This window comes from Dermochelys coriacea, chromosome 2, assembly GCF_009764565.3.
Source record: "Dermochelys coriacea isolate rDerCor1 chromosome 2, rDerCor1.pri.v4, whole genome shotgun sequence".
Classification (NCBI taxonomy): domain Eukaryota; kingdom Metazoa; phylum Chordata; order Testudines; family Dermochelyidae; genus Dermochelys; species Dermochelys coriacea.
The window spans coordinates 114566137-114588418 of record NC_050069.1 but is presented as its reverse complement, the minus strand read 5'-3'; the positions used below and the strand labels follow the sequence as shown (position 1 = coordinate 114588418).

The 22282-nt window shown below is 43.2% G+C and overlaps 1 protein-coding gene across 12 annotated transcripts in view; it reads left to right on the top strand.

Annotated features, from left to right (window-relative positions):
- The window catches only part of PHACTR1 (phosphatase and actin regulator 1), a 450172-nt gene that overhangs the window by 415875 nt on the left and 12015 nt on the right, over window positions 1-22282 (top strand). For all 12 annotated transcript variants that reach the window (XM_043507024.1, XM_038389709.2, XM_043507027.1 and 9 more), the window contains 2 exons: window positions 5609-5670; window positions 17794-17934. In XM_043507024.1, the coding sequence (XP_043362959.1) occupies window positions 5609-5670; window positions 17794-17934 (203 nt within the window). The remainder of the gene's footprint in view (window positions 1-5608; window positions 5671-17793; window positions 17935-22282) is intronic.

Below are 22282 nucleotides of genomic sequence, written 5' to 3'. Positions count from 1 at the left end.
GGGGTGCGGGGTGCGGCAGGAGGCTCAGGGCGGGGGGTTGGGGTGCAGGAGGGGTATAAGGTGCAGGCAGAGAGTTGGGGGTGGGGTGCAGAAGGGGTTCAGGCTCCGGCCCGGCGCTGCTTACCTAAAGTGGCTCTGGGGTGGCAGCAGCATGCACCAGGGCCAGGGCAGGCTCCCTGCCTGCCTGCCTACCTGCCCTAGCCCCAGGCCTATGCGGCCCCTGGGGAATGGGGGGGCACAGGACTCTGCGCGCTGCCCTTCCCACGCCTCCAGATACCTCCCCCAAAGCTCCCATTGGCTGCAGTTCCCCGTTCCCGGCCAGTGGGAGCTGCGGGGGGCGGTGCCTGGAGGCAAGGGCAACGCATAAAGCCCTCTGACCCCGCGCCCCCCCAGACCGCAGGGACGTGGTGCCAGCCGCTTCTGAGAGTGGCGTTGGGCCTTTGGCACCACGGGGGGCAATCCCGCGGGCCAGATCAAAAGCCCTGATGGGCCAGATCCAGCCCACGGGCAGTAGTTTGCCCACTGCTGTTCTAGAGAGAAGATTAGATTAGCTATCAGAGCCAATTTAAGCAGATATGGGGTCATCATTCACTTATGAGAGTGTCATCTCCTACTATACTCTCTAAACTTCTATGCCATGTCAGATAGAGGGAGTCAGTCTCCTGGGGAAAATGATTGGAAAAAGAGGCGATGTGTCCAGAACCTAGGGTGACCAGACAGCAAATGAGAAAAATCGGGACAGGGTGTGGGGGATAGTAGGAGCCTATATAAGAAAAAGACCCAAAAATTGGGACTGTCCCTATAAAATCGGGACATCTGGTCAGCCTACCAGAACCAGATTCTCCAGAGAGCTCATATTATCACCCCAGAATTCCCAGTCAGCATGAACCATCTGGTACTGCACATCACCTGGCACTGGAACATGACCAGTAACCACCACACTGATACTGGTGCGGGAGGAGACGGGGGGTCAGGCTGCAGCTTTGGCAGCATTGTCTGAACCATAGGCTTAATGGCCAACATTTAAGAACCTAGGTATCTAAAGATAGGCTGTTACAGGTAAAATTTTCAAAAGTGCCCAAGTAATTTAGGAACCTAAATCTCACTGGGACTCATCCCTCTGAGTCATTTAGGGATTTTTTTAAAATGGGACTTGGGCTCCTAAGTGACTTAAGTGCATATGAAACTATTACCCTAAATCTAGAACTACACTTCGGCACCTAAATAAAACATAGATCTGCCATAGAACTCCATTGTGTTGGTAAATGAAAAATTTCCTAAATACTGGGGAAAAAATTGTTAAATAATAATTGTATTTATAAATCTCCTCACACTTTTGCTGAAGCACCTGCGTGATGAACAAATTACTGAAATATTATGTAATGAAAACATCAAATATTAAAAATCCAAACTAAGGAGCATCAGATACCAGTATGGTAAGCATTACAAGACAGCATTGTTCACTTCCCCTTAAATAGTTCAGTGACTCAATTTAAATAAATATATAAGAACACAGATAGATGGACAGACGGATGGATGATGTGAAACAAGAAAATTAAGCCCAAACAAGTGAAACTATTTGTATTAGCCCAATTCACAATACAGTAAATGAACACATGGTGTTTTTCAAAGTTAAGTAAGTTGGTTTTCCTCTGTGGTTAGAGCTGAAATTTCCTTGATGCACTTGTCACATTTGACATCACTGTGTTCTTGTATCAAATGCAATTGTGTCAGTTTCCGTTCCATGGGGGAAAAACAAAATGAGGCAAAATGTATTTACTCATCCAGTCTTTGCTCATGCAAAGATCACCTGTCCATTTCCTAGCCCCACTATGATGGAATGAATAAGATAGTCTTGCTGATTGAATTCCAAAAGCACAGGTACTCATAGCATAAAACCCACTGCCACAGACAGCACTAGTAAACTTATGGTTGTCTCAGAAGAGAAGCTGAGGGCCTCCCATGAAATGCCACATGCCCTCAACTCCCATTGACTTAAATAAGAGTCATGGCCAGGAAGCAGCTTGGGTGAGGAAGACAGCACTCTGTAGTTTTGTGTGCTGGATAAGCATGAAGACTGAACTGATGCTCACCCATGCGGAGGGTCCTTCTATGGCATGGGTGAGACACATTAGTTTGTGAGGAAACTTGCATGGTGACTGTATCTGTGATGAATAGAGGACTTCAGCTTTTAAGGATGCCAGGTTGGCATCTTCAATGAGCATGAATTCCCTGTAAAAAGGCAATGAGATTGGATCTGATAGGTCTGACACAATTTCAGTCAAAATGTCACACTGGCACTGACATCAGACCTGAAAATTCCAGTTCTTCTCACACAAAGAGACTAGAGAGAGAGAGGGAATCTCCTGACCACTTAAAACAAAACACAGAAAGCAACAGTTTTGTAAGCTCTGTAGATCTAAAAGGACTTCATCAATGTTAGCCATGTTTTAAAATAAAGAAATCACTTTCTGGCTTCAGACAAGGACAATTGCCAATGACCAGTTTTCACTTGGTAAAGGTTTCACCCTACCCAGTTGTCTCTACAGCTTGGTAACTGGGCTGAAGGAAACAAGGAGACAGGAAAAATAGTGCAGTTGTTAAGAAGCCTCATTTCTGCCCTTTCCGACACTTATTTGTAGCCTTTCAGCCAATTTGTTCCATTCTGAACCCTGTTAGAAGCTGTTTACCTCTTCTAGTTCACAGCCTGATCCTTCAAAGATTTACTCAATGGCACTGTTTCTGTTAGTAAACTGTTGACAAGATCAGCTCGTTAGATTTTGTGTGGGACGATAAATCAGTCTGATTGGAGACTGATTGGAGGGAGAAACTATGCAGGGAACTTTAAAAAAAATGAAGAAAAAGAGAAACAATTTAGCAATACATGTATTCCAAATAGTATAGAAAAGGGATCTGTCCCCTGCTGTCTTCTTATCCTTCTGCTATAGCATGAAATTCCTTCCTCCAGAAAATTTTATTTTAAAAGTATTACTGGAAATCTGTCATTTGAAATTAAAGAGCCTTATCATAATAGGAGACGATAATGCACAGCATGTATTAAATTGTTGCATTTTTAGTGGGAAATCCTGGTCCCACTGAAGTTGGTGGGAGTTTTGCAACTGACTTCACTGGGGCCAGGATTTCTCCTGTACTGGTTAGAGCCTCAGAATGGGAATCAGGAGACTCGGTTTCTAATCCTAGCTCTGCCTCCAATTTGCTCTGTGATCATGGACAAGTCAAATAGTTTTTTTGCGCTGTACGGCTGGTCTATGCCCACTTTGAACACCAGTTTAACTGCATCGTTTTAAATAAACTCCTGGTGTGGACACTTTTAGATTAGTTTGAGTGCCTTAAATTGGCTTAACTTAATTCAGGTGGTAACTGAAAGTTTTAAGAATATCCACAGAAGGGATTTGCCCAGATTGAGCTACACTGGTTCCAACACCAGTTCAGTTAAATCAGTGCTCAAACTGTGTGTAGAACAACCCTTAGTTTCCCTTTCTCTAAAACAGGGTAATATTTACCCACAATTGTAAAATACTTTGAGATCCTTGGAGGAAAGGCACTGTATACAATAGACTATATGTGTAAAGCAATAGTATATTATTATTATTTCTTGACTCATTGAAGGTACTCAGCCTTAAGAGTCCTCTCCAGCAGCTCAGTAATGAACACTTTGTTGTGGCTTATTGCTTAGTTAGCTAAGCTATCTGTGTATTATGATTGTGCCTAGACAATGGGGTAAAGTTTTCAAAAAGAGTCTAAATAAGGATATGGTCTCACTGCAGAATTAACTTGAGTTAACTCCTCTCAAGTTATTCTAGTTCAAGTGAGAGCCGGACACACTGTGAAATAACACTTGCGCTACACAAACTAATTGTGTTAGCAGTTGACAAGTTGGGCTGATTCTAGCCGGTATCCCCTCTTGGGTCAGACAACACTCAAGTTATTCACGGGTTAACTCCTCAGTGAAGACAAGCGCTAACTGACTTAGGAGCCTACATCCCATTGTTTAAATTCCTGCATCTCACTGACTTTCAGTGAGATTTAGACTTGTAAGTGCCTAAGTCACTTTTGAAAATGTGACTTTTAAGAGCTTTGGAAAGTTTTGCCCTGAGCCTATTTTTTAAATTTAGGGATCAATGAGGCTTGTGAAAGTTTAATAGAGCTGGCAGAGCTAGATATTACTTTCCTGAGCCTTTGTGATACAGGCTTTTCTTGGTAAGAAACTGCCATGTGGCCTATTTGGTTTTAGTTTGTGAAGCGTGTTGCCCCCAGTGTTGGCTGTTGTGCTCCTGTGCTGTGCTATGCAAGACCCCATCAGAAGGCCCTTCTCACCACGCTCTTAGACAATAGCTCAGATAATGGCAGGCTATTCTGTGTGCTGTGCGTGGGACTTTACCCAGTACCTCTATTGTGAGTTTCATTTCCAGACCCTCCACTGAGTAGCTGTGGACAAATTATTCTGTGGCCAGGGGAAAAATACTTCTGCTTCCTCCCGAGCTCCTGCCCTCTCAGCCTATTCTTCTCAGAGGCTAGCTGTATTATCACTGGCCACCGCTAGGCCACCAGAATGCAGACAATGGTTTCTGAAGCACTGGCTGATTGCCTGGTAATGCTAGAGAGTGAAACACACAAAGAAGTAAAATTCACTGAGGCAGAAGATGTGGATATTTCATGAGACACAGAAGGAAGTGAAGTAGCAAGTGGGTAGGGAAGTTTGCTGTTCCCAGAAGCACTTTCTCTGCATCTGACAAGCCCTGAAACATAAGTAGGGCCCTACCAAATTCACGGTCATGAAAAACACGCCATAGACTGTGAAATCTGGTTTTCCCCAATGAAATCTGGTCTTTTGTGTGCTTTTACCCTATATTATACAGATTTCATGGGGGAGACCAGTGTTTGTCAAATTGGGGGTCCTGACCCAAAAAGGAGTGGCAGGGGGGTCACCAGGTTATTTTAAGGAGGTCACAGTATTGCCAGCCTTACTTCTGCACTGCCTGCAGAGCTAAGTGGTCGGAGAGCGGTGGCTGCTGGCCAGGTACCCAGCCAGCAACAGTGCAAAAATAGGGGTGGCAATACCATACCATGTCATCCTTACTTCTGTGCTGCTGTCTTCAGAGCTGGGCAGCCAGAGTGGTGACTGTTGACCAAGGGCCCAGCTCTGAAGGCCGCAGCGCAGAGGGTGGCAATATCATACCATGCCATCCTTATTTTCACGCTGCTGGTGGTGGTGACTCTGCTTTCAGAGCTGGGATCCCAGCCAGCAGCTGCCGCTCTCCAGCTGCCCAGCTCTGATGGCAGTGCCACCACCAGCAGCAGCATAAAAAGGTAGCAATACCACAACCCCCACTACAATAACCTTGTGGCATACACACACACAACTCCTTTTTGGGTCAGGATCCCTACAAACCATGACATTTCAGATTTTAAAAGCTGAAATCATGAAATTTACGATTTTTAAAATCCTGTGACTGTGAAATTGAGCAAAATGGGCCGTGAATTTGGAGGGCCCTATCCATAAGTTTACTGACGTAGAGGCTTATTTGTTGCATACTGTGCATTTTGATCATGCCAACAGTCTAGAATCATGTAAATCTTTTTCTAGCTCGGAATGAGCAAGAGGAGCAGGAGGAAAAACGGGAGATAAAGAGAAGATTAACACGCAAGGTGAGAGGCAACTTTTATACTGTTGTAGTCCAGCTGGAACTTTTTACTGACTGCATAAACCTTTGCCTTTTTCTTTTCTTTTTAAAAAGAGAACTTAAAATATTATTGAACGAAATCTTAAACAACTGTCTATGCATTTTAAGGGTGAAAACCCAGGGGAAAGAGAGAAGCATCACTGGGAACTTCCAGGGCAATTATTAGAAATAATGGAATGAAAATAAGCAAAGGAAAATTTAGGCTCAAGAGCAGGAAAGCATTTCTTAGGAGTAACAAGTAAGAGAAAAGGCTTAGCATTGGTCTAATGCTGTTTCCATTGAAGTCAGTGACTCCTAATGATTTCTATAGGAGCAGCATTAAGACAATGCTGAGTGCTTTTGAAAATCCTACTCAAGACGCATTATACTGGGGAATGGACTTTTAATGGACGAGAACTGTTGCCTGAGACATTTAAAACTAGATAGGAACAAAGCAGTAGAGATAGTGTGTAATGCAGGAAAGGGAACAATCCTGTCTTGGCAGAAGAGGATGGACTAGATGACCTAATAGGTCTTTTCCATCTATGATTCTACTCTTAAGGGTAAACAGTAGTAATTTTATATATACTTGGTGAGCTGGTGTGAATCATCATCAGAGCAGTGGTGGGCAACCTGCAGCCCTCTGCCACTTCCCACAGTTCCCATTGGCCACTGGGAGCTGCGGGCGGCCGTGCCTGAGGATGGTCAATGCAAACAAACTGTGTCGCAGCTCACCAGCGGATTACCCTGAAGTGCCGCAGGTTGCCCACCACTGTCATAGAGCCATTGATTTTAGCGGCACTATGCTAATTTATATTCATTAAGGACCTTGCCTGTTGTTTTTAAATAAAGTTTGTTTGGCAGTTTGTATCAATATTTCCCATATGAGGAGAGAGATGGAAGAAGCACCACTGAGAACTCATACTGTAAAATAATTCTCTTGTCCAAACAATTTTATAAACACCAAGAAGTTGAATAGAGAGTAGTAAAATATATAAATAATAAAACTGAGAAAGGGCTATAAACAGGATATATGTTGCAATGTGAAAAAAAAAAAGTTTTAATTCCAGGCTAATTTTTGGGTCGGTTCGTCTTCTGTCCAACCTGGCTTCTTTCACCCTTAGAAATAATGGCCCAGAGTCTCAGTCTGTGTAAATCAACATAGCTCTATCTTGTCAATGGAGGTATGCGAATTTACAGCTGAGGATCTGGCCCACTGAGCTGTAATGTTTAAAAAAAAAAATCCTGACAACAAGGCTAAGTACACTTTCACTGCCATCCTGCTTTTTGAGGAAAAGAATCAATTCACCGATGTTTGAGGAAAAGAATCAATTCACATTGCACCTTCTTCAAGGCAAAGCTCCTGTTAATCTCTGCACAGAAATTGCAAATATCATTTTCCAAGTCTTTCATTCTTGTTGTATTTAGACTGGCAAACATATACAGGAATCCAGTCCAAATGATAGTGCTATTTGCTAAACAGACATGCAAGATAGAAACATTACACACACACACAAATAATTGCCAAAGAATCTGCCTTTCATACACCAACTTGCCCTGTCACTGTACAGTTCCGCTCCACATATCCGCCCTTCAGGAAATGCAGAAGGTAAGAGCAGCTACTTGCACTGAAGAGGTCACCGCTACAAGGACTAAAGTGTTCTGACTACTGCATTGTTCTCAAACCTTCTTATGCCCAAGATCATTTTTTGTATTTAAGGACAACCCAGGATCTACACTGCCCCTTCCCCAAGGCCCTGCCCCTTCCCCAAAGCCCCGCCCCATTCACTCCACCCCCCCCACCCTCACTCACTTTCACCGGGCTGGGGTAGGGTGTTGCGGGTTGGGAGGGGGTGCGGGCTCTGGGCTGGAGCTGAGGGGTTCGCAGTGTGGGAGGGGGCTCTGGGCTGAGCCTGGGGCAGGAGGTTGGAGTGCAGGAGGGGGTACGGGGTGCTGGCTCTGGGAGGGGTCTCAGGGCTGGGGCTTGGGATGCAGCCTCCCACCGGACAGCGCTTACCTCCGGCAGCTCCCGGTCAGCGGTGCAGCATGACTGCTGCTAAGGCAGTCTCCCTGCCTACCCTAGGCCAATCTGCCCCTGAGGATCCTGGACAGGAATGGGTGGCACATGGTTCTGCACACCGCCCCTCTCTGCAAGCACCACCCCTGCAGCGTCCATTGGCCACAGCTTCCCGTTCCTGGCCAATGGGAACTGCAGCAGCAGCGCTTGCAAGCAGGAGCAGCGCATGGAGGGAGACCCCGCTGGGGATACGCTGGCCGCTTCTGGGAGCGCCATGGGGCTGGGACAGGCAGGGAGCCTGTCTTAGTGGCAGCCCCGCTGTGCCGCCGGAGATCGTGATCAACTGGGAGATCCTCTAGGATCGACCGTCGATCACGATCGACCAGTTCATGACCACTGGTCTACTGTATAACTGCAACTGTACCTGTGAGCCTGAAGATTTCAGTTACTTGACAGGCAGTTCCTGTTCGCACTTGCAAACAATAGCAACAGTTGAGCCTGGTACTGCACACCCTCCGTTCCTATTAAACTAGGTTCTTTGATGCTCATATCCCACTCTAGACACATTCCTTTTGGCCCTTTTTGGACTTTTACTAAATAAGGATCTGATTTCATGAGCTCTACACATACTATAATCACACTGAATTTCAGTGGGAGCTTTGTGCATGGAAAGCTCCTGGGATTAAGCCCTAAGTGGATACATGGCTTAGGTTGTTTATCTGTTTTCAATCTGTAAACTAACTGTTCTAGTGACAGCTTCTAATTGTCTGTAATTGTACAGAAAGAACCATAGTACTTCACTAATATTGGATTTTCCTGTGATCTACGAATGTACTGTGTCCCTGTAGAGAACAAATGCTCAGAAATCACTAGAGAGAAGGAATGAATAAAGTTAGAAAGTTTACAAATAACAATTAGGAATGCCAAGTACCTGGTGAATTTCAGAAAGATTCCAATTATTCCCCCAGCTCTCACTTTCATGAATATGGCCCAGATATGTCTCTGCATCTTGAGTACCATGGCAGGTTCTCTCTGCCCAGCTGTACTGGACTCTAATTAGCAAAGAATGTTAAACCTGAGATCATGGACACAGCTAACTGGTGTTTCCAAATGTTTATTCCACTATACATACCTGCCTGTTTCCGGGTGGTATTTAATGCACGTGCACATGCACACACACACACAGCAAATTCAAAGTGAAGAAATATATGCAGAGCTTTATTCAAGTAGCTTTGTATGTCTAACAACAACAGGGAAAGATGCTTCTGTAGTTTCCATTCTAAAGTTTCTTAACTCTAAGAACATTAAACAACACAAATTGTTACCCATCTGGTTTTGTGAGACCATACTGTCTTCAGTGGAACAGTTCCTCTTCGGTGTCCAGGGGCACCTCCAGAAATTCTTCACGTGAACCACTCTCACCCTGCAGTGGCTGGGCACCTATCCCAGGGGGCTGAGCCCAGTTCCTGGCTCTGAGCATTGCAAATTGGCATACAGGATCACAATCACCCTCAGGTTTGCCCAGCAGCCACTCCATCCAGGAGCCACTGAGCCAAACCTGCATGGCTTTGTGACCTCACATACCAGATTGCAACACCATTTGATTTGGGGGCCCCCCTCTTAAATGGGAGGCCTAAGACAAACTGCCCCTTCTCCCCCGACACACACATCTCTGGGCAAACCTGCTGCCCAACTAGTACCCCTGCCAGTGCTATGGACTATGCATAATATGTGTGTGGCTGCGAGCACCACTGACGGTGTCCTTGAAAATCTTCTAGGGCTGGCCTTTTGTCACAGCATGATGATGATATATTGAAATAAGACACACTATAAGGAAATGAGATTTCACCCCATGGGCAAACTGTTAAAGGTTACGTTTTTAATACAGACATCCAAATGGAGACCTCTTCTCAGCCTAGAAAGGATTGGACAGGAGCCATTGATGATTTCACAAGCTTCATTACACAGAAATCCTCAGTGCGATTCAAAGAGCAACTTAGATTTACTGTAAATCTAAAACCTGAAATAAATCAGAGACAGAGTAACGCATTCCTGAGGAATGTGTGGAAATCCTTAAGAATGGATCATGGTCTGAGGGCCATGTAGATGGATCAAAAACTTCAGAGTAAGCGAAGCACTGGAGAGACAGGGAGTGGGTCAGCAGGAAGCATCAAGGAGTTTCAGGATGGTGAGGGAAGACAGCAGAGGCTGCAGATGAACATCACAGGGGTTGTTGGGGAGTGTATACAGATTATTTCCGCCTCCTCCTTTCCTATCGCAACTTAAAACGCAACAGTAGTTTCCTGTATGGCTCAAATGCTGATAGCCTAACCCACAGAAAGTTCAGTTTGGTTTTGTAAACTGTTTTTTTGCCCATGTTGTCCTGGCAGTCTAATGCCAGCTTGTGGATTTCACTATATACATACATCTCTATCTAGTTATTTGCATAGCGCTCATCACCATGCAGGCTTTCTTGGCCCTGGATAGTGTAAATACATTGCCCAGCTGTCATGCCTCAGCCTTCCCTGCAGCGTCTTACTGAAAACGGGGCCAAAACTACATGTTCTTCTTCAGGTGACCTCTGCACATTCCCACTCTTGGGATGAACTGACAGTGCATCTTGAACGAGCAGAATCTTCCGTTAGCAGTGCCCATTGGGGAGCATTCTTCTGGCCCCACTCCTCCCCTTGCAGCTCCAAATGTCAGGGTCTGGCACACAAACTGCCTTCGTTCCTTCCAACCATGTTAGCAGATGGACCAGGAGCTTTGCCAGGTCTTTGGATCGTTCCCTGTACAGCAGCCTTCAATTAGATTTTAATTCGTTCTACATTATTCTTTTCTCTTCTTGTTTTTTTTAACTAAGGATCTGATGTGTCAGAATTAACGACAGCAAAGAAACCAGGGTCCAAGAGGGGTGCCCCTTGCCCTGCCATTTTTCTAAACCCTCTCTTTCGTAAACTTAGAAATGGCACGCCTGGTTTCAGTGTTCTGGGTTCACTTTCTAGGAGTAAGATTAGCCTGCCAGCTCTAGATGGTTTATTAGTGTCTGCAGTAAATACCTGGCTAATCCATCATCTGGACAGACAATTTTAAAAAAATCAGACAAGCTGTACCAGTTGCATCCTGCGGGTTCCCATCCTGCCAGATGCATCCAGGATGGTGGCAATGGCTGCTGTTCAAAGAGCAAGAAGAAGTAAAATCCACAATTTGGTAATGCCATATGACAGTCTCTTTTTTAAGCAAGCCAGCTCATCGCACCATCCAGAGAGCATAATGCTGCTTGACAAACTCCCCAGATGCGCAGAGACCACTTGAGGAAGAATGAAGTTTACTCACCTGTAACAGGAGTTCTTCAAGATGGACTCTGCACATTCGCACTCCCCTGTCCACCTCCCCATCTTCCTCAGAATCCTAATTTTAGTTTTGTACCTGAGGGGGGTAATGAAAAGAACTTAGGTGGTTGGCACACCGTGCACCCATGGTATAGCCCTGCCCCCGAGCCATTCAGAGCCACGAGGAAGGGGGCACTCCAACAGACACTGCTACTAGAAGCTACCCCAGTATGACCTCCGCCACTGGTATATCCAAAGTGTGTGACCCTGCAGAGTCCATCTTGAAGAATTCTGATTACAGGTGAGTACCCTTCTTTAGAGATTCTGAGCCATTGGGAAACGCTGCAAGGAATTTATCGTCTGTTAGTGGTGCACGAATTTTGATGGAAACTGGGGTGGATAGTATGAGAGTAAACACCCCATTAGAACTTCCATAGAACCCTAAGGAGATAATGATTAAGTGATGGGCTACAGCAACATCTTAGGGCTTGTCACCTGTGGGGAAAAGCCCATAATAGCTAGTACAGAAGAGCTATTCTGCACTAGCTTCCCATGTGAACACTCTTACTCCACACTAACAATTCCTTAGTTGATATAGATTTATCCACTTTGGAAGTGGATTAAGCTAACCCCACAAAGGCACTCTTAGTGCAGAGTAAGAGTGTACACATGGGGAGCTAGTGCAGAATAGCTATTGCACTTTAAATTCACATCCTTGCTATTTCGCACTGACTTTCCCATGAATTCCCTGTATAGACAAGCCCTCAGCTGCTATTACAGTAGAAATACAGAGCAAGTTCAGCATTTAGTTGCATACCCAGTAAGATCCCCAGGACAGATTGCTGAACACTATGTTATTCATTGCTATACAGGGGATCGGTGGTTTGGTTTGCTAACCTGAGGAGACAGAACTTTATTTTGTTTTAGCTTGCAAATGGGGTTGTTATCAAAGATTGAAATTAGCTGCTGACAACATTGAAAGAAATCCCCTTCTTCCCCTGCCCCCTCCCCCCTTCCATACAGAGGGCTGGTTCTGATCTCATTTACACTGATGGAACTCTATTGACTTCAGGGACGTTCCTCCTAATTTCCCTAATGTGAGACCAATATCCAGCCCAAGGGATTACATTCCCCAACTCCCCAATATTCACATACAGGCCCCCCCTGTATACACCCAGAAGGAGGAAAAGATACATGCATATCTCCTTGCCATCACAAATGGGAGCAATGAGAATTCCCTCTGCTTAAAAAATGCTCATTCCAGATATTGACAGTGAAACCTGTGCTAGTGAACACCAGCTTTTTTAGGAAACTTCCCATCATAAAACACTGCCCCAAAGCATCCCTAAGCACACTGGGAGAGAGCTTAGCTTCATTAAAGTCTGTAGCAAAACATTCATTGACTTGATGAAGCCAGGGCTTCATCCCCTGGGTACAATTCTTCTCCATCTTTATGAGTAGACCACCTTCATTAAGCAACAGTTTTGTCAGGTTCTTGACTGAATGCTTGGAGCAAGTTTCACTTTTTTTATAATGGTGACGTATCCCACCTGACCATTATGAGGAGGCAGTCATCAGGTTTACTAGTTGTCCACTAAGTAGTTACTTTTGACCCAAGATACTGTCGCTCAGGAGATATAAACTAAATTCCCAGCAAAGGTTTCAAAGCAAATAACCTGAATGTCCTTGCCAAGAACAAACGCTGAAGTGGTATATACTGTTTTTCTGCTTAAGAACCCAGCCCTGCAAAGTACTGAGCTTCAAAGCATCCTGAACTGGCACTGAGATCAGTAGGATTTGAGGGTTCTCCACACCTTGGAGAATCAGACCCACCGGGAGCTGAGGATGCTTAGCAGGGCACAAGAGGTGCTCATCCTGTGCAGTATTGGGCCCTAAGAGAGACTGTAAATAACAGGACTTAATCGAAATAGAACGAAAACGAATTGCTAACAGATCAGTATGTTAACTATGTAAATAGCCGCCTTATTTATTGCAGTCTATCTAAAGCACACACATTCTTTGTAGTAGTCTCTTATTTTATTTATTATTATCAGGTCCTTATTTGGTTTAACGTACTGAGTATTTAGTGTGTGTAAATATGATTTTTATTATAAAAATTATATATAAAAATATATATATGTGTGTATGTATAATTATCAATATTCTTTGTATTACCATAGCGTGTACAAGCCCTACTCCTAAGCTTTTCAAGCCTTTGTTGCAATTTTGAGCAAACACAACTTAATGAAATAAACTTCAAAGTTCCATGGCATTGAAGCCGCTTGGCACCTGTGCCTCCTTGACATGCGAGAAGCACCACCCACCCATATACCCACGCACTAGCTTGGCACTGTATGCCATGGTGCATCAAATGACATCCTCATGTCTGCCTCCTGCAGGGAAAATAAGCAAATAATTTAGTACGGCAACATCGCCAAAATATTAAACCAGGTTAAAAGGGCAAGGAGCTATGAAAGAAAAACCAGTGTATAAAAAAAGCCTTCCCTCACCCCAAAAGGACTGCAGTAATTTATTAGTGAAAATCTGTAAAAATTGACTTCAGTGTTTCCTTTGAATCCATCTTTTAAAAATTGCATGTAGTTTACAGGCTTTCATCTTTTGATCAAATGTCATCCCCTACTATATAAATAGGGCATTAAATACCAAAGATAAAATCTCTACTTTTAAATAACGACCAAGGTCTGTCATGAACTGAAAAGAGCTCAGAAATGAAAAGACACACTGACACTTCCTTAATTCATGTTGTAAGGAAAAGAGGCACGTTGACTCAAATAAAGATGGAGTGTCAACCTTATCTTTGAATGTCCTTGCTTTTTGTTCTTGCCTTGATATTATTTAAATGTAGGGGTGGTTTGGGTATTTTCTTACTGGTTCATTTGTGGTTTAGATAAAAATTTAGAGGAGAAATAATCATGTTTAACTGCTGCAGAGCTGCCTGAACAGCAATGTTTTAATGTTAACAGAGTTGACAGCATTTGTTTCTCTATTATTTTAACATGTACGTAACCCCTAACACATAATTCACAATTATATTTGATGTGAGCTGTAATACAGAGAGAGAAGGACCATCTACAAGATAAAAATAACCATGGTTACAACCCAAACATGTTTTGTTTTTCTTGCTTTTGAGGACAGAAAAAAAACATGTTCGAGAACCATGTATTAACCCTGATATAGGCTATAAATGGCTCCTTACCATGTTTTGCAGGTGGTGGTTTTGCTTTTTCTGTCCTGATAAGGAATAAGAGAGTGTGTTTATAACATAATCAGGTTTCAGCCAACCTTACTGGTTGTTGGTTATCTCTGTAGTGTGGACAGAACCACAGAGACAGTTGTACTTTTTACACATTTCTCTTTTCAGCTTGACTGACAAAGTACTGTGCATCCCAAAGATAGCTTTGTATTATTATCTAGAACAAATAGTTCACAAAAGTAGCAAAAAATATTATACAAGCCGAGATGCACTGTTGTTTTCAAAAAACAAGATGGCCTGCGATGTTATTAGCAGAGTTTAATGAAGCCCTGCTTTGACATCACAATGTGCATTTTCCCCGCCCGACCCAGCATGCTCAGTGTCTGCTGTTTTTCCTGAGCGTGGGATTGGGCATAGGGAGTAGCTACTGTTCTCAGGCCACTGTTAGTACAGTTTGCGTAAAAGTGATTGTAATTGTTTTAGTAAAAAGAAAAGGAGTACTTGTGGCACCTTAGAGACTAACAAATTTGCGAATTCTTTTTGCGAATAGACTAACACGGCTGCTACTCTGAAACCTAATTGTTTAGTGAAATACACACCACAAAATCCTCCCATAAAACTCTGACTTCATATCAAAACATGGTGTGAGAGAGAACAGCTGCTTTTAGGATCTCTGTAATTTTGGCTGCATCAGCAATATTCTGCAAATAGTAATCTTTCTTTTTTCTGTTGTAATAAGAAATTTTGGCTGCATCAGCAATATTCTGCAATAAGCTTCTTCCCTATTAGATCAGCCTTGCAGAAAATTATTTTCATCCATACAGTAGCAGCAGCAAACATAGGAATTCGCCCCATTCACCCCAGCGACATGTGAACACGAAAGCCTAATTGTTACCATTGAAATGGTATCATCATCAAGTATGGGCTTTTTTTTATCTTTGATTCTTTAAAAAGCTTAGGAAATGTAACATTGAGGAAAAACTGTTAATGCACCATTGGAGTTGCACAGAAATCACAAAGGGTAAATTTTCAAACCATCTAAGTGATTTTCAAAAACAATTTAGGCACTTAGGAGCCTAAAGCTCATTGAAAGTCACTAGAATTTCAGCGGGGAGGTATGTACAGGCCAGATCCTCAAAGAAGTGTAGGCACCTAACTCGAATTGGTTGACAGCCTAAATACCTTTGAGGATCTGGGCCTCAGTCAGTTTTGAATATGGGACTTAGGCTCCTAAGTCACTTAGGCATTTTTGAAAATGTTGCCCTTCGGCTTATTTGAAACTTTTAGTCAAAATTAAGAAATGCAAAAATTAAGATTATCCCAGCACTATTAGCTCAGCTATGTTGCACATGTGTAGTATTTACCATTTCTGTTTTTCTAGTTAACTGGGTAGCATGTTATGTATATAAAATGTTGAATGGCTTACTCAATCCATTTTCCATTTTAATGCAGCACTTTGAGTTGGCGTAGAATGCCTTCATAATGTTGATTAATTTTGTTGGAATTCCGTATTGTTTCACAATTTTCCACATTATTTCTCCATTTACACTATCAAATGCCTTTTGAAAGTCCACAAAATTGATGGCAAGACTGCCTTGGAATTCAACTGTGGTCTCAATAATCCGTCTCAGGGAGAAAATAGCATCTGTGCATGATCTCCCTTGTCTACATCCTGATTGTTGTTCACGTAGGATGGTATCCATCTTTCCTTTCATTCTGTTCAGGAGGACTGCTGCTAATACTTTTCCTGTGACAGGTAGAAGTGTTACTCCACTCCAATTTGAACAATTGTTTAGATCACCTTTCTTTGGTAACTTAATTATGATACCGAGGGTCCATTCTTCTGGCACTTTCTCCTCCATCATATTTTGTTGCATTTCATCACAAATGTCTGAGAAGAATATTGGGAATAACATATAGAGATAGGAAGATGAATGAAGAAGTCAGGAAAATTACTGGACAAGGCACCCTCTCACAGATAATCTACAAAAGAAGACATCAGTGGCTGGGACATGTGCTGAGAATGAAAAAAGAACACTTACCATATACCGCCCTTGAATGGAAGCCAGAAAACGCAAGAAGAAAGAGAGGAAGACTGCGAATAACGTGGAAACGAACAGTTCTGAACAACATCCAGCACCTCAACATGAAATGGGAAGATTTGGAGAGAAGAGCAGTTAACAGGCAAGGTTGGCAAATGTGGGTAGCCCAATGTGCAGCAAAGCACAGGATGGACTAAGGTCTAAGGTAATATAGAATGTATTTGTGCCATAAAGCTTATCATATGGGCAACATTGCCAAATTAAAATTGCTATTGGAATTTTAATTTTTGCAGTTTCTTACATACTGTAAGTTTAACTGTTCAGCTATAATGCTGGATTAATGCAACTGTTTGCATCGAATATGTATATATAGTCTCTTCTTTAGAAAAGTACATATAATTCCAATTGACAGTAATGGCAATTCTGTGCATTCAAAGAGAATAAATCCCTTACAGCCAAATTCTGCCCTTGGATACATGACTACAGTATGTGTGGACTATGGGCATATTATTTCTGATTTGTGTTTTTAAGCATGGTTGGCCTACATTTCTGCAGAACTCAGAAAAATTGCTTTGGAACAATGAAGATGGTTTCTTGACATGATGCAATATGTGCCTGAACATTTTTGCTTGTACTCAATATAATCTGTTAAAAAATCCAATATACTGTGACAAAAAATCAAACTAAAACATAAAGTGAAAAGCTAAATGAGCAAAAGCCATCCTGCCTTCCTTTCCATGAGGTATTACAATGGTAAGTTATGGCGCTTTGTCACCTTTAGATCATAATTCAAAAAGGGATAGGCTCACTTCCTCAGCCTGCAACCTCCGGTACAGCAAAAGAGCACACATCACAACCCAGGAGTGGGCGTGGGTGTGGGGAGGTGCTAGGGTGACCAAATAACAAGTGTAAAAAATCGGGACACTTTTTTTGGGGGGAGGGGGGAACATAGTTGCCTATATGAGACAAAGCCCCTTATACTGCGACAGTGCTGATAATATCGGACGTCTGGTCTCCCTAGGAGGTGCGTGAAGGTGGCTAGTCACCTCTGTGCTCTCCTAATCTTCCTGTGTCTGTTGTGCACTGGGCCAGTCTCTGGTATTAGCTTGACTTCTGCTGGGTATCAGCAGCAGCCAGGGATCAATGAAGCATAGGAATGTTCCAGCCACACTCCCTCCCCAACCTACTGCCCCTACTCCAGCCGTAGGAGGGATGGCATATAAATTGCTATGCCAACTGTGCCACAGAGGGATCCTCCTGCAACCAGCTACTCCAACTCTAGGGCCTTTTTGCACCCTCATATCTGGGATTCAGAAGGCAAAACAGTGGCATGTCTTCCAGCCAGTGAATATGCAGAAGGTAATTAAAACTAATGAAGCTGGCCATGTTACCACTGGGACCTACTATCATTATGATCATTCTGCCTGTAAAATAACTCAATGACTAACACTGACGAGTTGGGAGGAATTAAGTTTTGGTGCCCTTTCTCCCCCTGTACCTGCAGCTGAGCCAAAGGCCCACAGTGGAAGAGCTGCGTGAGAAAAAGATCCTCATCCGCTTCAGTGACTACGTGGAAGTGGCAGATGCTCAGGACTATGACAGGAGGGCGGACAAACCCTGGACGCGACTCTCAGCCGCTGACAAAGTAAGCCCAGTGAGCTTAGGATAGGATAGTAGCTGTGTATGGATCACAAGGTTCTGTAATGCTGGTGTGACATGACACTACGAACAAGAGCCTACCCTCAATTCAGTCTCCTTCCAAAGGTGTACAGGGGAAAGGCTAAAAGAAAAGGAGTACTTGTGGCACCTTAGAGACTAACAAATTTATTTGAGCATAAGCTTTCGTGAGCTAGAATGCCTGGTCTACCCACAGATTTTGTATCTGCATAGCTATGCTGGTTAGGAATGTGATTGTAATTAATATAGTTATGCCAGAACATTCCCTAGTGTGGATGCAGATCTACCTATACAAAGGTGCTTTATATCAGTATAACTTATTCCCCTTCCTATACAGGAATAAACAATAGTGGTGTAACCTCTTTTATCCCAGCATATAACTGCATCAACACTAGAGGGATTGTACGGCTTTATCTATACCTGTATAGTTAAAATAGTATGACTTTTGTATGTAGACAAGGCCTAAAAGCGGCTGGCTGGAAGGTAGAGGGTGAAATGCCTTTGGGAGGGTACTGACCATCCAGGGTTCCAGGGCTGTGTTGAACTCGGAGCTGATGAGTTTTCTGTTCCTTTTCTGCTTACGTTAATTTATTTTGTTTTCTTGTTGGAAACGTTGAGCCTCATTTGCCAATCCCAGTAAACCAGGACTAATTCCAATGAAATCAATGGAGTTACACTGGCATAAAATCAGCATTAGAGGGGAATCAGGCCCTGTGAGGAAGAGATCTTGCTGACTGCCCTTGTATTTGTGCATGTGTGTTGGTTGGTTGCGCTGAGTAATTCTACCACTTTATGGGTGGGGCACTCCTACAAGCAAGGTTGCGCATGATACCAGGAGACAGAATTAATGAACCAGTACCTCAGTGGCACTCACCAAAGCTGTAGTCGCATAATTAATTAATCCTTGGGTGCAAAATATCCATGGATAAAATTGTCAAAAGCACCTGTCCAATAGAAAGCCATTGGGACTCATTTGCTTTCAGGACAGGTTCTAGGCACCAGCAAAGCAAGCACGTGCTTGGGGCGGCACAATTCCAGGGGCGGCATTCCGGCCGTCCTTTTTTTTTTTTTTTTGCTTGGACAATTACGCTCTCGGAGCTTGGGGTGGCAAATTTTTTGCTCGGGGCGGCAAAAAACCTAGAGCCGGCCCTGTTTGCTTTTGGAAATTTTACCCAGTATCTTTATCTTAAGACAGGAGGGATAGAACATGATTTTGGATCACCTGAAGATTGCCCTGTTCTGTTCATTCCCTTTGAAGAATCTGGCATTGGCCACTGTCAAAGGCCAGACACTGGGCGAGATGGAGCATTAGTCTGACCCAGTATGGCTATTCTTATGTTATGTTCTTTCCTGTTTCCCAAAGGTTTTTTAACCACCTAATTATTGTCTTATGTGTCATATATATTGAGAAAAGCAGTTCTCTGTATCAAGTGCACCTTCTTTTGAGTGTTAGTGGAGTTTGGCACATCAGTTATTCCTATATTCTACCACCACGTTGAGTCTGTGGTGGGAACTAGCAGCAAAGGGCTTAATGCCCTGACATTCCATAAATCACACTGGAGGTTGCAGAAAGAATGTGGACTGTATTCATAGTTCAGGCTGTTTCCGCATGTTTCTTTGTCCTACTATGTAGAGTGCAATGTCTATCTCAAGCAGAGACAAGGTGATAGCATCCACAAAGTGAGACAGAGAAATTTAAACTTTTTATTGCAGTTCTCAAGACAGACAAGACTCTGGGCCTGAGAAATGTTACATTGACTCTTTGACCCCTTTACATTGCCAGTGTGATTTAAAGGGTCCATAGTGTAATGAAAATCAGGGTCTAAATTTTTTTTTTAATGTGGAACTGTGTCAACCCAGCATGTTACCACCAGGCTGTGTAGTCCAGTGGACAGGAAATAAGACAGGGAGCCCTGATTTCTATTCCTGGCCCTACAGCTGACTTACTGTGCAATTAAGGCTGGTCTACACAGGCATGTGTTAGCAGTTATTACCAGTATAGCTAAACCAATATAGTTATATCAGTATAACTACCCAGGGGGACAATCAGATTCTAGTATAAGAGTGGCTTTCTTCAGTTTAGCTTTAACCCCTTCCAAAGCAATGAAAGCCAAACCAAAACAAGCCTTACTTATTCCAGAATAACACTGTCCACCCTGGGCATTATGTAGAGATAACTATATCAGTTTCAATTCACATCTTGGCTTATACTAACATAACTTTCCTTTGTGGACAAGTCCTAAATCAACTAACTTAACCAATCCGTACTTTATTTTTCCTCATCTATAAAATGGGGATAATAAAGTCTGTCCAGCTTTGTAAAGTGTTTGTAGATCTGTGACTGAAAAGTAGTATAAAAGTGCTAAGTACCAATATTAAAAAGAAAGTAAAGGAAAATAAAGTAAATATGGGAGAAAAATGGAGCTTGGACTCTTATTTATGGTGTATATAGAAAGCCAGTCTGTATCACTGAGTTCTTGTGGTCGCTGATCAAGACCTCCAGCAAAACAGAGGAAACAAGGCTTGGCATTCCTTCTGCATGTATAAGGGAGCAAAAAAAAGTGCACAAATCTATTTTTCCTTCTTCAGGTCAGGTCTTGTGGAAAATATCCTGATTGCTGGCATCTGCAATGCCTGCTTTTCCGCATCACCATTTGCACCATTTAAACAAAAAATAGAAAAACAATTTGAAACCAGCTCTGACAAAACCAAAACTCCCCTATTGAAGATTATTCCCCTCCACAGCTACTATTCAGTAACTCTCTGTCTTCGCAGGCCAGGGCGAAGATTTATTGCAAAAATATATTTTTCTAATGGATTTTCTGTTTGTCAAGTTAATCTAGCTCTACATGTTCTGGATGTGTGGAATTGTGTTCAGTCTGACTTCATCTTTACCAACTGTAATGGTCTGAGGAAGAAAAAGGGCATGTTAAAATCTCACCAATAGATCAGGAATGCATGGGGTAATAGATTTCAGACCTTGTGGGAGTCAGCCGCCTGTGTGGCCCTTCACAGTCATTTAGGCCGCAAATCGGTCTGCTGAGGACAGGCCCTTGAGCTGCTGCATAAACAGTCAGTCTTTTCAGTGATAGATAAGGCACAGCCTGACAGTCATTTCCAAAGTAAATAAAACAACAAAGCTGTATTTGAAGAGCACAAAGGGCCCAGTTCTGTAGCCCATGCAAAGAGTCGTGCTTAGGGCTTGTCTAGATCAGAGGCAGTGGTAGCCCATTGGAGGCCCTCAGCAGGAATATTTTGGGGGCCCCTTAAGCTGCTCGGGGCCCTAAGCAACTGTTAGGCTATGTCTACACTGCGCACCTTACAACGGCACGGCTATGCCACTGCAGCCGCACCATTGTAATGTGTGCTGTGTAGCCACACTTTGTCACCAGGAGAGAGCTCTCCCGGCGACAAAATAAATGAGGGGTGGTAGCGTTTTTGCCGGAAGCATGGCTCTACTGACAAAGCGCTGTCCACACTGGCACTTTTCCTTCTTGAAGCTATTGTCGTTTAGGGGGGTGGGTTTTTTCACACCCCCAAGCGACAAGTTTTAACAACAAAAGTGCTGGTGTAGACATAGCCTTAGTCTGCTTATGCCTAGCGTCGGCTCTGGTCCAGATGAAGGCAGTTTGCTCTTGGATAAATCACACTGGCACATATCCCATTTTTCACTGATGTAATTTATCTGTATTAGGGGGTTATACCAATGCAGATTTCCTTAGAGATAGCCCTTCCTTCCATGAGTAGCACTTACCGGTGGCATTACTCACATGCGTAAAAGGTTTCATAATCAGGCAGTAAGGTAGACGCATAAACTGATAAGATCAATGGAAAAAAAAAGTCAAAGTTAAAAGTTTTTCGATCTTGGGCTAGACCATCAGCAGCTCTCTATAAATATATCAGAGGGATAAATACCAGAGAGGGAGAGGAATTATTTAAGCTCAGTACCAATGTGGACACAAGAACAAATGGATATAAACTGGTCAGGAAGTTTAGAAGGTTTCTAACCATCAGAGGTCTGAAGTTTTGGAATAGCCTTCCAAGGGAAGCAGTGGGGGCAAAAGACCTATCTGGCTTTAAGATTAAACTTGATACGTTTATGGAGGAGATGGTATGATGGGATAACGTGATTTTGGCATTTAATTGATTTTACATATTCATGATAAATAGGCCCAATGGCGTGTGATAGGATGTTAGATGGGGTGGGATCTGAGTTACTACAAAGAACTCTTTCCTGGGTATCTGGCTGGTGAGTCTTGCCCATATGCTCAGGGTTCAGCTGATCACCATATTTGGGGTCGGGAAGGAATTTTCCT